A 15,727-nucleotide genomic window follows, 5' to 3' on the forward strand; every position below is an offset into this window, starting at 1 on the left:
CTGAGCCAGCCTGATGTGTGGCAGCGTCCGTGTGTAACTGGACACAGTGGAGTGTTGTCAGTGAGAGGAGAGGCCATCACTCAGCCTGTCTGTGTCAGTACTGAAGCCTTCCTGCTGCACAATGAGGGCCAAAGCCTCAGACATGCACAGTAAGGACTGTGTGAAAGTGGCTGTCAGAGTGCGTCCGTTTAACAAGGTTAGTGTCTTCTGTTGTCATCTGTAATCTGAGTTACTCTTTTAACAGTGTTCAGCTTGTTTCTTAAACTAATGCTTATTTATGGTGGAAAGCAGCATATACACCACAGCAGAGCTTCTCAACTAACGGGTCGTGGACGGCAAAAAAAAAAAAAACAGGAAAATGTGCTTTTCATGTTAATTTCTGTTAACGTGTTATAATTGTTCTTTCAGGTAATCAAAAGAAGAAAAATTCTGCTTTTATAAGGCTTTTGAATAAAAAAAAAAAAAAAGTCTTACATCATGTTTGTAAATAATGCTTTTCTTTTACTAAAAGTTGACCAATTAAGTGTAAAAGAATATTTTCCACCCCAATATCTGTTATTTAGGCACTGTTGTTGTACAGCAGAGAGAGTCACGTCAGCATTTAGAATAATGATCAATCTGAGTGAAGATCAAAGGCTTTTTATGTGTTTTTGTCATTTAGTGTTTTTGTTGACATTTTGTGTACTTTTATTTCCTTTTTGTGTGTGATTGGAGTCATTTGTGTAATTTACTCTCATTTTATGTGTGTGCATTTTTTTTTAAATCCTTTTGTGTGTTCTTATCGTAATTTTTCCTTTTATTGTGTATATTTATGTTTGTCTTGGGTGTTTTGGAGGAATTCTGTGTATTTTTTTATTGTCATTTTATGTAGTTCACTCTCATTTTTTTATTTTTTTTTAAATCCTTTTGGCTATTTTTATTGCCATTTATCATATTTTTCCATCATTTTTGTGTATACTTGTATTCGTCTTGTGTGTTTTGGAGTAATTTTGTGCATTTTGGTTATCCTTTTGTCTTTTTTACACCGTTAATATTTGATAGTGGACTAGTTATTGTTCAGTGTGTGTCCTGTTGTATCAAGGATCCAAATATAATGCTAGTCTAGATTAAATTGGTATTACAACTTACAATTATAACTTTTCACTAAACTAAACTAAATATAAACTAAAGCAGAATGAATAAATTGCATGTTTTGCAGAAGAAAAAAATAATAAATTAAACAGAACAAAACCACTAAGACTAAAATCATAATCAGAATGTTGTCCAATTAGTGGCTAATCCAGAAACAGGTGAAATATCAGATCAGAAATATTTGTTTAATTTTAGTTTATTAAAACAACAGTTTCAATAAAACTAAAGCAAGAAAATTTTATCTGTGATCTTAAACTAAGAACCTAAAGCAATACCATCTTTCTTTTTTTTCCTTTGCATAAAAAAAATTCTGAATTCAAAAGTAATATTTGACTAAATGTCCCCTCCCACACAGTATGTACTTAATTTCCTTCACTCAGAGGGAGAGGGATGCAGGCAGCAGCTGTATCATCTCCATGGTGACCAGCTCCATTACCATCCAGGATCCCCGTGACCTGCAGAGCAGACGTTCTTTTAGCTTTGACTATGCCTATTGGTCTCACAGCGGCTTCACCAGAGACCACAGAGGAGTGTTTGTCCCTGAGGAACCTGGAGGAAGATACGCTGATCAGGTACCTCCAAATCAGCACATAAAGAAACCTACTTTCAATTATCACATCAGCTTCATAATAATAATGGCTTGGATTCAAATAGCACTTTTTCTGAGGAGACTCAAAGCATGTTACAGAAACCATTATTCATTCACACACAACAGTCATACCGGTGGTGGTAAGCTACAATGTAGCCACAGCTGCCCTGGGGCATACTAACGGAAGCGTGGCACCGCCAACATTCATGCACAATTCATACCCATTCATACGAGGCAATATGGGTGCCAATGACTTGGCTAGAGCAGGATTTGAACCCCCAACTCTTTGGTTTCTGGACAACCCACTCTACCACTAAGCCATGATTACCCAAAAATACAGCAAACCAATCAGGGCCAGTCAGGGGCCTCTGTAGTGCTATTGAATGATCTGAAACTGTTCTCACATCAACTATTAATTATTTGTTTAGTAGAAGATGGAATATTTTTGTATTTAATCAGTAGTTTAAGAATTGATCAAACAGTTATCTGCACTTTGCAGATGAGGAACTACACTTGTATTTTTTTTATTTCCAGGACTGTGTGTTTGGGGACCTTGGAGAAGGAATTCTGGAGAACGCTCTGCAGGTGCCCAGTACTCTGTCTGACTATCACATGATCAGTTGTGTGTTTATAATGCTGACTGAGCTAATCTGAGCGATGCATGTCCTGTGATGACCTCTGCAGGGTTACAATGCCACGTTGTTGGCCTATGGGCAGACTGGCTCAGGAAAAAGCTACTCCATGGTGGGCTATGGCTCAAACAAAGGTTTGGTTCCCAAACTTTGTGAGCGACTGTTTCAGGCCATCAGAGAAAACCAAGAAAACAGACAATGTCAGGTATAAGATCATCAAGGACATTAGGGTCATTTTAGAAAGAGATTCCTACAGGTGTGTGTTCTGGCTGTTTCCACAGGTCTTCTTCAGTATGCTGGAAATATATAATGAACAGGTATGAGCTGTGATTTACTTCTCACTTTATGTGTTTGACCTGGATGTTTAGATGGTTCCTCTACCTCTTCATCAGGTGGTGGACCTGCTGTCTCGAGGAGCTCGTACTCCTGGTGGTCTGAGGGTACGAGAAGAACAACGAAGAGGTTTCTATGTGGAGGGGCTCCGCACAGTCCCCTGTGAGAGCGCTGCACAGGTAAAGACCAATGAGGATCTTCATGGATGTGGTTGATGACATTTTTTCTCATAGTTTTCGTCAACTACATTTTTTAAGTGACAATAATAAGGCTATGACTCAAGCTGCTTAATGTACTACCAGTAAACAAAATATGTGCACCTTTATATATATATATATATATATATATATATATATATATATATATATTAAAAAAAAACTAATAAATGTGCATGAAATCTATCAAAATATACAAAAATGTTCGTCAACTGATAATAAAAAAAAAGCTATAATGTTCACATGAGACGAAATCCAATCAGAACTAAGTTTCTTATTTGGGAGGTATCCAATCAAAACTACGTTTATTGCAATGAAGGCGGGACAAGCTATTTAGTGATCTTACATATTGATCACATCATATCTGTTTATATATATTTAAAAACATTAATACCATCCTATCAGGTTATGTAATGGTAATTGCAACTTTAAAAATATGCATAAATTCTTATGCATATTTAAATTGACTATATCTGTAACAGATTTAGTCGACTAAAATCTGAATGTTATTCAGTTGACTTCCATTGTCACTCTTCAATGTGCAATATATATATATTTATTCCCATTTCTGCTATAATGCTCTCCTAATGTACATTTTATTTATTTTATTTCATGGTTATTACTTTTATTTTACGTTTTTACTAGCTTATTGTGTTTTTATTTTATTATATACTCTTTTTTTCTTTATACCTGTACTCTTGCACCTTCCAGAGTTGTCCTTTCATTTCTTTGTACATTGTGTATGATGACAATAAAAGCCTTCTATTCTATTCTAAACTAGATTTGAACTGAAATAGTCCTGATGGCTAAGTTTTTATTTAAACTAAGTTGCATTTTAGTCTAAAAACTATGAATTAAAATGTGCACGTCTTCACCACAATATCCCTAGATTAGCCATTTCTGACTTTAAGTTTTCAGATCAATTTTCCTTTGGTTGCCTAGAGTTAACGTTAAACAGTGTTTTACTAATGATCTGTAACGGTATTATTACCGTTTTGACCTGTGGACATAATCACATATCGTGCCAAATATGGCCCGTCAATGTTTGTATGAATGAAAGAATTTAGTTCCAGGTATTTTTTACAAGGATATATGCTTAAGTTTAAAAAAAAAATGGATTTTTAGAAGGTATGTTTTTTAAAAAAAAAAAAAAAAAAAAAAAAAGTCACAGCACAATATCACAATGTTCTGAAAGGTGGAGCAGTTGATGGAACAAGGAACGAGGACCCGAACCACTGCAGCCACTCACATGAACGCCAACAGCAGCCGCTCACACATGCTTATCATCCTCCAGCTCAAACAGGTCAGAGGTTCAGCTCCCACTGCAAAATGATTTAGGATTCTCTTTCACATTAAGTGTGTTTAGGTCTCCACCTTGTTCTTTAAAATGTGTCCAAATGACTGGCTCTTTCTGTCAGATCTTCTCTAAAGAGAGCACCACTAAGCAGTCCAACATAAACCTGGTGGACTTGGCTGGGAGTGAGCGTCAGAGGTCATCAGGGTCGGAGGCAGATCGACTTAAAGAGGGCACAGCCATCAATCTGAGCCTCACCACCTTAGGCAATGTCATCAGGTCACTGTTCTTTTGTTTTTAATACCAACGTGTTTTATTCCTTTCCAACGATCTTTGCATTCATCTTCTCCCTCCATCATTCCTGCAGTGCACTGGCTGATCTGGCAGTAGGAAAAAAGAACGTCCACATTCCTTATAGAGACTCAGTCCTGACCAAGTTACTGCAGTCTGCATTGGGAGGAAATAGTCGCACCGTTATGGTATTAAATTATGTTTAACCAGCGCCACTCACTGTTATTATAATGACATAATGTTAATAGTTGCTGTTTTTTAGATTGCCACACTGAGCCCTGCTGATATCTGCTATGAAGAGTCTCTCTCCACTTTACGTTATGCTGAAAGGTACATCACTTATTTAATAACAGCATTGTGCAACAGGTTCCCTTTCATGCACTGGTCTACAGCCAGGGGTGGTCTGGTCCGCTACGTTTTTGTTTTTTTGACAAGCAAGTGAAGGCATACATGGTATCAGGTGACCAAAAATGATCCAAATGTGGCAAGAAAAGAGTGTAAAGTGACTAAAATGGGCCTAGAGCAGTCAATAGTGGTCAAAAATAGGCAAACAAAGAGGAACCAGGTAGTATGTAATGGCAAAGGGTAGCTTAAATTAGCAAAATGTGGCATACAATAGTGAAAAAGGGCAAAAATGTGGAACAAAGTGGCCAAAATTCTTTTGAAAAATGAAAAAAATAGGAAAAAAGAGGTGTTAATTGGCAAAAGGTAGCAGAATTCTGAAAAAAAGGGGCAAAAATAGGACAAATAAAAAAGGTTAAAAAGTTTCCCCCTTTGTAAGGTTTTCTGGGGGAATAATAAATAAAATGAAGACATAAAGAGCTACATGTTGAGCATCACTGACATAATAACAGTTTCTATGTGGTGTCTCTGATCATGTAATGGACTGGTCTGGACACACAATGCCAGGGCTGGATTTTTTGTCCCAGTCCACCCCTGTGTACACTAGCGTTCATCACCAGTTAGCAGTGTGTCCTTTTAGGAATGCTATTACTGCTCACTCAGCATCCTCTCCCTCTTCTTCAGGACAAAGCGTATTCAGAACCGTGCAGTAGTGAATGAAAGTCCCACTGAGCGTCTTGTTAAAGAGCTGAAGGCGGAAAATGCCAGACTGATGCAGCGGCTGAGTCGGATGGGTCAAGAGGGACAGAGAGAGAATGATGAGACCAGTAAGGCTCAGTGTTTGAACACAGCTGAAACCAGTAGAGAATAGACCATGTTTGTTTGTGTGCTCAGAGGAACTCCGGCAGCTTTTGAGTCAAAATGAGCTTCAGATCAGAGCCATTCAAACTCTGTGGGAGCAGCATCTGCAGGAGGCCCTGAAAGACTGGGAGCAACAGTACGCAACCATAACACAGGTATTATATTTACATGTTGTTGTTCAATCAAAAAAACACGCACATCCCTTTTAAAGCAGTGTGCTGCATCAAAAAGTCCGACTGCGTAATTAGCTCCCAGTTTTAAGTAATTTACACCAAAAAACGTGACGTTTCGTGCTGAACGCACTTCATCAGACATGAGTGCAGCATTAGGCACACCTGATTTTGTTGTGCGCTTGATTGAACAAGACAGTCACATGATACTACACCACATTAAGATCAGTCTAGGACGCACCTACACAACAAAGTGTAACATTTCCATACTATATGACGGGTACCCTGATGCTTGTATGGTCATGAATAGGAGCGTGACGATACGGCGCTATATCGCAATATTTTTTTTGCACGATCGAATATAGATATACTCGCACTAAGTATCGATTTTTCATTTTATTTTATTTATTTATTTAAATTTATTTATTTATTTATTTTAATTTATTTATTTATTTTTTTAAGATTTATTTTGTTATTTTCCAAACCTTTTCTGCTTTTTCACTCAAATGTGCAGGTAGGTCTTCACAGATATTTTGTCACTGTTTGTTGAAGGAACTAATATATTGTTCACTGGAATATTGCACTATAATGGTGTCACTGGTAAGAAAGACCCTATTTTGTGTTTACAGAAAGCACTATTGGAGATACTTATTTGTTTACACTGGTATGTTGACACTTATTTACAGAAGTGTTGCACTAAAATAGTGTCACTGTTCATAGGACACTTTTTCAATTTATTGTCTTTCAGAGATAAAAAATAAAAATTCTATTTTTTCACTTTTCATAGATTATCAAAGATTAATTTCTGACCAATATATCGATAATTGCAGTCTCGTCGTTTCGTGGGATAATAGTTATCGTGAGCTTTGTATCGTGAGGTACCCAGAGGTTCCCACCCCTAGTCATGAATGTAAAATTTTGTCCTAAGAATGTTATATTTGTAAATAGTGTAAATTTATTGAATATATATATATATTGTTGTTGTCGGTATCATTCCTATTATTCCATATTTTGCCTGTGCGATCAGGAGAGGAGGATGATGCAGATGCATCCCTATATTCTCAACGTCAATGAAGATGCCCAGCTCTCAGGAGTGGTCAAGCTTTTTATCCAGGAGGGTTAGTCCATCTGCTCCTCATCTACACATTTCTGACCCTCTAATTCAGTTGAGTTCATTCTGTTTTCTGCTTCTGTCACTAAAACACATTTTAAGCTCAAACCACACACTGAAATGAATCACTTTAACATCATGACAGACGGTGATGTCTGTAAATGGCTTCACAGCAACAGTTCAACTTATCTTTGGAAACTGTTGCACATCAGTAGAAATGTTTTGGTAGAGTTTCGATGTTTTTTAGGTGAATGGGATGTTGGGCTTTGTGACTCCTCCCCGAGATCCATCTCCATCAAAGGCTTAGGGTAAGATTTCATGTGCATAAAGTTGACAAAATATCTGCTGGTCAACATGTTTTCTGCATTATACATGGTCAACATCCGTCCTCATTTATAAGGTTTATTAATGATCGTGTGTATCCGTGTGTTAGTATACAGGAACGTCATGCTGTGTTCAAGAATGAAGCTCGTCGAGTGACGCTGACCCCCCTGGCAGGTTCAAAGGTCACAGTAAATGGGAATGTCGTTTCTCAACCAGTTGAGCTGCAGCACTTGGTGGGTCCTGACACCTTTATTTATCTAGTCCAGTGGTTCCCAAACTGGTGTGCTGTGAGGCAAGTGTGGCTGTGCCGTGGGATTTTGTGACAACCATACACTGCACTATACAACTACACAAAAATAATTATTTTTTAATTTAAAACTTTGTATGCACTCATTTCATAACACAGAGGCAAACTCTATACTAGGGGTGTAGAAAAAAAATCCATTCTGCGATATATCGCGATATTACGTTGCGCGATTCTCGAATCGATTCAAAATGCATCCATATCAATTTTTTTTAGTTTTATCATTTAAAAAAAAAAAAAAAAAAAAAAAATATATATATATATATATATATATATATATATATATATATATATATATTTAAATATATATATTTGACTTATGTATCAGGATGCAAATCATATCGCCAGATGCCAGGCACCACACGCCCCTACTCTATACCCATTTTTTTTAAAAATATATATATTTCATTAAAAAATATTTCATGAGTAATATAGTTGTTTTTGTCACATTTTATTTGGCATTAGTAAATAGTTATGCACATTTACAGATATTGTACATGATATAAAATGATAACATGTGTTATAAAGGATTTTTACTAGTCCTTTGGTGTACCATGGGCACAAAAAGTTTGGGAACCATTGATCTAGTCTATGTGGGGAATGCACATTGCTAATGTACAGGGACAAACATTCTGTAGGACCGTCTCATCCTGGGCTCCAACTGCACCTACCTGTTTGTTGGGTACCCCTCAGAGAGAGGCGGGGATGACTGGAGCAGATATGACTACGATTACTTCCAGTCTGAGCTGGCTGCAGCGGAGGGCATCCATCTGGGTGAGAAGGAAGATTAAAGCAGTTTGGTTTTCAATTTAAAAGTCAGAGATTTTGTTGTTTTTAGGCGAGCCCAGTACTGGATCCAGTCAGACAGACCCCAGTCTGCTAGCTGTCTTCTATGACTGCATCAAACTGATGCCCATGGTGGCTGAGGCCAATCAGATGAGTCAGGAACTGAACAAGGTAACACAAATTAATTTCCTACCATGCATGACGTTTTTTCAGCTAATTTCTGTTTGTATTGGACAGTAGCCTAAACGTCAGACTTGTGGTTCTTGTTTTATGCATATTTCTATTGTATTGCATTTAATTATTACTTTTTTTTTCTCTCCCATTATTCTTGTTTAAATAGCATGGCAAAGGGCCCCTAAACAGTCATGATGATAAAAAAGCAAGAAGTTTGTATTTGACGTTTAGCCTGTAAATCCAACATCACCTTTTTTGTATTTGTGTTCTTTGTTGGTATTTTATTTATTTATTTATTTAATGTAGTTAAGCTCCCTTTCTTCACTATCTGCTGTGTTTTTAGGGAGTTGACTTTAAACTAGAGATTAAGAACCTGGCACTCTCAGACTCTAAAGGTCACGATCTGGAGAAAGACATCGTTGTCAAAGTCACTTCCAAGCACAGCAAACAGGTTTGTCTGTTCATATAGGTTTTTAAAGGAACGTTTTGTTTCTCATTTTTTATTTTTTGGTTGTTTTTTTTTTACCACTTTGTTATTTATTCCCAGGTGTGGGTGTGGTCAAAGGCCAAGTTTGTCAATCGCAAGTTTCTGATGGAGGACGTTTACGAGCAGCATCAGGCTGAGCAGTGCAGTGACCAGGCAAGAAGAGTTGATCTAATTCAGGGGTCACCAACCTTTCTTAAACTGCGTACTTCAAACGTACTGAATTATACAAAGGGTTGACGTTTTTATAGATATTGTTTAAATATTACATTTTTGTGGTTTCACTTTGAATAATAATAAGGAAAACTAGTCGGGACTTAAAAAGGCAGGAAATATTTCAACATGTAACACTTTTCTTTCTTAGTTCAAGAAATTGTTTCAATTTCATTACGTTTCACTGGAAATCATTGTCCCAATTTTAATGGCCACTAACTAACAACTTTTAACTAATTGTAAAACATTTAACAGTTTTGTAATATTTTCCAAAAATCCACTTTGCTTTTAAAAAAAATGATCTTTAAAAAAATCTGCAGGTTCTTAAATAAAATCCTATCTGCAACACTTTAATATGTCTCAATGTTTCAGTGAAAATAAACATTTAAAGATGGTTAAGTTAATACAAAAACATATCAGGTGCAGCAGTGTGTCATTCTACTAAGGCTCTGACTACATCTATTCAATTCAATTCTATTCAACTATATTTGTATAGCGCAAGTTACAGCAAAGTCATCTCAATGCGCTTATCAAAATATAAAATTCATTATAAGAAAGAAAAAACCCAACAAGATCTACATGAACAAGCATTTAGCGACAGTGGGAAGAAACAACTCCCTTTAACAGAAAGAAATCTCCAGCAGAACCATCTGTATTTATCTTTAGGAGTTTGGTAAGTAAACCAGATTTTGGACGAAGCTCATTGGTTAATAGTGTTCCTGTAAGAACAGGCCTGAGGGCGCCATGTTGGTGACCACTGATCTAAATGTTGCAGGTAACACATTTCATATAAAGTGCAAAAGACAAGGTGATAGTTTTACAGATGAGACTAGTGATCCAGAATCCACTAGTATGGTTGTGTTTAGTCAAAATGCTTTCAATGTTTTAAAATACTGTAGTATAGTAGGAAATTACATTTACTTTTTTCATTATCTTGTTTTCTGGCCACACAGCAAACACTAGTGTAGAGTCAGACATACATGAGGTGGTCATCAATACATTTTTAACTGCATTTGCTCAATGTTGTAAGGGAGCAACAGAACCGTCAGCAGTCACACTGCCCAGAGATAAAGACCCTTTCTGGGATCCAGTGGAGCCTCTGCTCCTGGGCACAGCTCACCTCTGGCTCCAGTCTCTGGCCTTCCGCATCCCTCTCCAAGAGCAGTTAGAGGTGCATAAACACACACACGCACACATGCACACACGCGCACACACACACACACACGCACACACACTCTGCTGGAAATAGGGTCAGGCGCTCACTGAAAAATATGTGACTGACATCTTCTTTCTGCAGGTATTGGGTTCAGAGGGCACTGAAGAAGCTATTCTACAGGCACAACTGGTTCCCTGCACCCCTACTGGACTGTACACACACACACACACACACACACACACACACACACACACACACACACACACACACACACACACACACACACACACAGCCGGAGAGAAAAAGCGTTAATAGTCATAAATAACAAGTGTCTATAACCTGTGACTCTGCAGTTCTTTGGGAGAGGATGACATTCTGATCGATCCGTCTGACTTACTGGGTCGACGGTTGGATTTCCAGGTTGTTCTGGATCAGTGCTGTGGTCTACGCTGGATTAAAGAGGCTCGAAATCGAGGAGTCCAAATTGGGTAAAAAGCACATTCACATTCAGAAGGTGTTCCAGTCTCTGTCTCCTAATGCCCTAAGTGGTCTTTATGGGGTTTATTTTGTATTTATTAAATGCTACTACCACTACCAGAGGTGTAAAGAGTACTGATATATCCTACTCAAGTAGAAGTACTGTTACTTGATTGAAATTGTATTCAAGTACAAGTAAGTCATACATAAAATACTCAAGTACAAGTAAAAAAGTAGCTCAATTAAATAGTACTCAGAGTAATGTTACTAGTAACTTTTACCCTTCATGTTTATTTTTAGTAATAAATCTTGCCACGGTTCCCATGCATACAGTAAACATCTCATGTTTAAACCTAAAAAGGAAAAGATGAGATCTTGCACAACTGGAACTTAATTTCATTTCCACAAAGGCATCTGTGTAAAATAAAAGATTTGTCAAAAAAAAAAAAAAAAAAAGACACCAATGAATTAAAATGTAAAATTAAAAAAGTCATCATCTTCTAAATTTAGCTTCATTTATGAACTCTAAAACAGTGCCATGCCAAATGTGCCATGTGAGTAACACCATAATAGGTGGAAACCTGAACCCAAGACAGTGGCGTTTATCAGAAATGGCATGACTAAGAACACATGGATTATGTTCAATGTGCTGGAAATAAAATATAATAATTTAGTCAGTAACGGTTGGGTGTAGAAATATAACAAATGACTTTACTTCTTTTAAAACATAATTAAGTAAAATTACTCATTTAGAAATATTTTTTCAGTACTGTCGCTCATACGTGGCTTTGCTATGTTAGTTTCAGGTTGTTCGACTGCAGCCAGCCCGTGTACTCTCCAGCTTTGTGGCACAACATCAACCCTCTGCTGGATCACAAAGTTCACTTTGCCTCCCTGCAGACCTCCAAGCATCTCCTCAACTACCTGCAGAGCAGCGCTGTGGTGCTCGAGCTGTGGGGCCTTCAAGGTATAGCACACAGATGGATGGAAGCAGAAGAAGCTTTGCTCCTCTATCTGATCTGGATCTGATGGTTGATGTTCCTACAGAAGCACAACTCACAGGAGATTGAATACTTTAAAACTTGAGATTACAATCTGTTGCCATAGTGATGTAGAAACCAAAATGCATATTTAGTTTTCCAAAGATTTCCCAATTACTGTAATCCAGCTATAGTTTAGGTGCATGAAATGCATTGATTTTCTTTTACTTGTTTTTTGACTTTAAATGTAGTCCTTGACTCCAAATGTGGACTTTTATATCTAACGTAGGTCATTACAAGAGTATTTCATTGTGCTGCTTTGTGCATTCCTGATTCAGAGGGCTGTTCTCACTTGGTATCATCCCTGCAAACAATGAGGATGACTCCGGAATCCATCTTCCTCATCGATGAGACAGATCCATTTGAAACTTCAGTAAGTTTGATGTTCCTGCTGCTGTGTCAATTATACTTTGGTGGCAAAAATATACATTTTTAGACCAATAGTTAACCACCCAAACTGTGAAAAAACTATGTTTATTTGCTTATGTCTATGGCAGGCTGTGAGCTCAGAACTAATGTCAGTGAAAGCTCTTCAGCAGGACTTGGATGAATTAAAAAGTGTTAACGCTTCACTGAGGAAAGAAAATCATATTCTGAGGGAGAAGCTGAATGCAGCCAGGACTGGTAACACACACACACACACACACACACACACACACACACACACACACACACACACTGTATAATCATGTTAGCTGACGGATTCAGTTCTGACCTGTGTCACCCACACTTGAAGGCCTCTCACCCTCCTCTCTAGGTGGGGATGGAGTACGTGGGCGATCGGTGCGTCCCAGCTGTGATGCAGAGTTTGCTCGTGCTCTGAAGGTTTTCTACCACAGTATGACCTCAGTCAGAGGACAGCTGCAGCGTCTGCGCAGACACAGACCCAGTGTAAGCACATTTGTACCATTGATACTCTGAGGACCTGCTGCTGCAAACACACACACTGACCTTATATTCAAGTAAAAACCCATTTGCACTAAAGACAACAAACAAACAACACACAACTGGGATCGATAAGTAGACTCTCCGAGACAATTTGGAATTTCAACTTTAGGAGTACATAAGAATTTACGTGTGACCACATGAGCTTAGACAAGCGTCCTCTGCAACCTGTATTTGTAATTTTTTTTTCTAGGTATGTGTTGTATTACATAAATCAAATTCAAAACAGCTTTATTGGCATGAGAAACAAGTTTACATTGCCAAAGCAAGTGTGACATAGGACGATGTACACACAAAAAGGGAATACGTATTTTAAAAAATAGCAACAATTGTGATGTGCAAAATGAATAAATAAAATAGAATAAAATAAAATAAAATTAGGGTTTCACTATATATATATATATATATATATATGTAAAACAAAATCTACAATTAAGTGATATGTGTTATAAAAAGGGAAAGAGTTATGTACAGGGTTTTACATATACTGTATCCATATACACACACATATGTGTCCGGTTATACAAGTATATACATATATACATACAGTACATGTACACAAACACTTATATATGTATATACATACATGCACGGACAGACCTATCTATATACTGTATACATAAATGTAGTGATACTATAGGGTCTATGGTGGCTGGAGGTTATTGGAGTTCATTTTCTTGTCACAGCAGTCTCTGAACACAATACTGTGTTTGTGGTGTGATGTTGTGCTTTCCCAGGAGGAGTCGGATCTGTTGGGTCTCAAGCTCTTTGTGGACGAGCATCGTCGTCTACTGAGAGACTTCTCAGAGCAGATGGAAGAGAGCGTCTCCACCCTCAAACAGGACGTAGCTGCCATTGTCCGCAGGAAACGAGAACGATCAGGAGTTTGGCCGTGACGGTCTAAACTCTACAAAATAAGAGTTGATGCTGTTGTTTTCATAGAAAATGTTGATTGTTGTAAGCATTTCAGATTAAAACTAGTAGGTTTTTGTTTTTATTAAAACAAAAAGCGGGATGTGAAATTGGGTTGTTATAAGGTGAAATAGTAATGTGTTAAACTATTTTTTTTTTTTAGCTCTTAATGGTTTGTCACTAAATTTGAGGATAAACTGTACTTGTTTGTTTGTGGTTAGGTTTCTTTTAATTTGTTTTTTTTCCCCCCTTAGTGTCTGATATTAACAAAATTATACTTATTACATATATTATATTACATATATCAGTAAATTTAGCTGAAGAACAGTTTTACACTCCTTCACAAATTAGAATGGCATGCAGCTTATATGTGTAATTTAAAAGAACATGATTGACTTAATTAATTTGTAGAATTTTATCATTTGCACAATGTTTGACTTAGTATTGAGGAAACTGTATCACTGGTATAATACTGTTACCATTAGAAAGACTGTTTTTATTGTTTCTTTGCTCCGTCCAAAAGCAAGTATGCTGGTTTAAGTTTAAACTTTCTCCCACACCATTAAACATGGAAAATTTGTTTAATTTAAACACATTATTTGTTTTCTCTTTTGTATGTTTCAAAATGACTGTAGGCTTACGTTATGTTATATTAAAGTATGTAAATATTGAAAAGTGTTACTGTTACATTAAAAAAAAAAAGAAGAAAACAATCCAATTATTAAGAGGTTCTAAAGATTATCTGGGATTATTAGTGTTGCCTCTATTACTTTGAGTTATCCTTACATTGGAGTGGCAACCTGATATTAGTGTGTCCTCCTGCCCTAATCCCTTGATAAGCAGTTGTAAAAGATACATGACGAAGGAGAGGCTTGTGTTTGTGCAATAGAATATTTGATGCACTATGCTCATTCTTTTGTGAATATGTCTTATCTTTGCTGTAATCCTCTCCCAGTGACAGCAGAGAGCACTGTGCAGCCGCTCAACAACTGCTCTCAGTTCCTCAAAGCTCTTCAGAGTGTTTCCTCCATCTGGAAGGGATGAGTATTCCTTCATGAATGGATTTCACCGATGCTCTAAAGGGCTGAGCTTTCATTTAAAGCTTCAGCTTTACCTCACCCTCACGACCTGCAAGCCCAGCCAAGGCTTCCCAAGGCCTCTGCTGAAGAGAACCAGGAGCACATTTCTATAAAAATACTGCAACTTCTAATTGTGGGTTAAAACAAAGTAATAGTCCACTCTTTGCTGCTGTATTACTTCAAATCATCTGTCAAAGCTTTCTACAAGAAGCTTGTTCTTGGGATTTTTGACAGTTTGTAGGTTACATTAGTGAGGTCAGGCACTGATGTTGGATGAGAGGACCTGGCTCGCAGTCTCCACCCTTTTTTCAATCCAAATTTGGAGTTTAGTCCTTCTTGTGCATAGACGTTGGTTACTTAGTAACGTATTACTCTCGTACGACCACTTTCTTTTTCTCTTATTCCAGTAGCGAGTAATCTCACGCATTAATATTTTCAAACTAGGTTAAACTTACTTGTCCAAATCACTGTGAGTAAATATTTATTTCATTTTCCTCACGTATGCGACAACGTTTTCAGCATGAGGACAACTCATCTGTTAATAAAAAAAAGGTACAGGTAAAATGTAAACAAAACAAAAATACACAAAATAAAGGAGAAACAACACGACAAAAATACTCAAAATGACTCCAAAAACATACAAAATTACAGAAAAACACACAAAAGGGAAAATTAAACAATAAAGCGCAAAAAGATATCTCAAATGACCACAAAAATAAACAAAAGTTGCACAAGATGACTAAAGTACTCAAAAAATATCATAAAACAACTACAAAATCACAAAAAGTGAATTAAACCCCAACACAAATACACAAAAATATTAATTCCTGTATTAATACTCAGGTCATTCTTCTAAGTACTGAC

At 37.1% G+C, this 15,727-nt stretch overlaps 1 protein-coding gene across 1 annotated transcript; it reads left to right on the plus strand.

The window, feature by feature from the left end:
• The first annotated feature begins 42 nt into the window (after positions 1–42).
• kif28 (kinesin family member 28) lies at positions 43–14,213 on the plus strand. Its single transcript, XM_028439219.1, has 27 exons — positions 43–196; positions 1,512–1,703; positions 2,255–2,305; positions 2,405–2,557; positions 2,634–2,669; positions 2,745–2,864; positions 4,096–4,203; positions 4,319–4,473; positions 4,562–4,673; positions 4,748–4,815; positions 5,512–5,654; positions 5,722–5,843; positions 6,886–6,976; positions 7,217–7,277; positions 7,403–7,526; positions 8,236–8,371; positions 8,436–8,554; positions 8,901–9,008; positions 9,105–9,197; positions 10,285–10,425; positions 10,552–10,622; positions 10,764–10,898; positions 11,688–11,854; positions 12,206–12,300; positions 12,425–12,551; positions 12,685–12,818; positions 13,610–14,213. Exons 1-27 carry the CDS (start codon positions 122–124, stop codon positions 13,766–13,768), a joined length of 3,096 nt encoding a protein of 1,031 aa, XP_028295020.1. The 5' UTR covers positions 43–121; the 3' UTR covers positions 13,769–14,213.
• Positions 14,214–15,727: the final 1,514 nt, after the last annotated feature.

This window comes from Gouania willdenowi, chromosome 3 (assembly GCF_900634775.1).
Source record: "Gouania willdenowi chromosome 3, fGouWil2.1, whole genome shotgun sequence".
Classification (NCBI taxonomy): Eukaryota; Metazoa; Chordata; class Actinopteri; order Blenniiformes; family Gobiesocidae; genus Gouania; species Gouania willdenowi.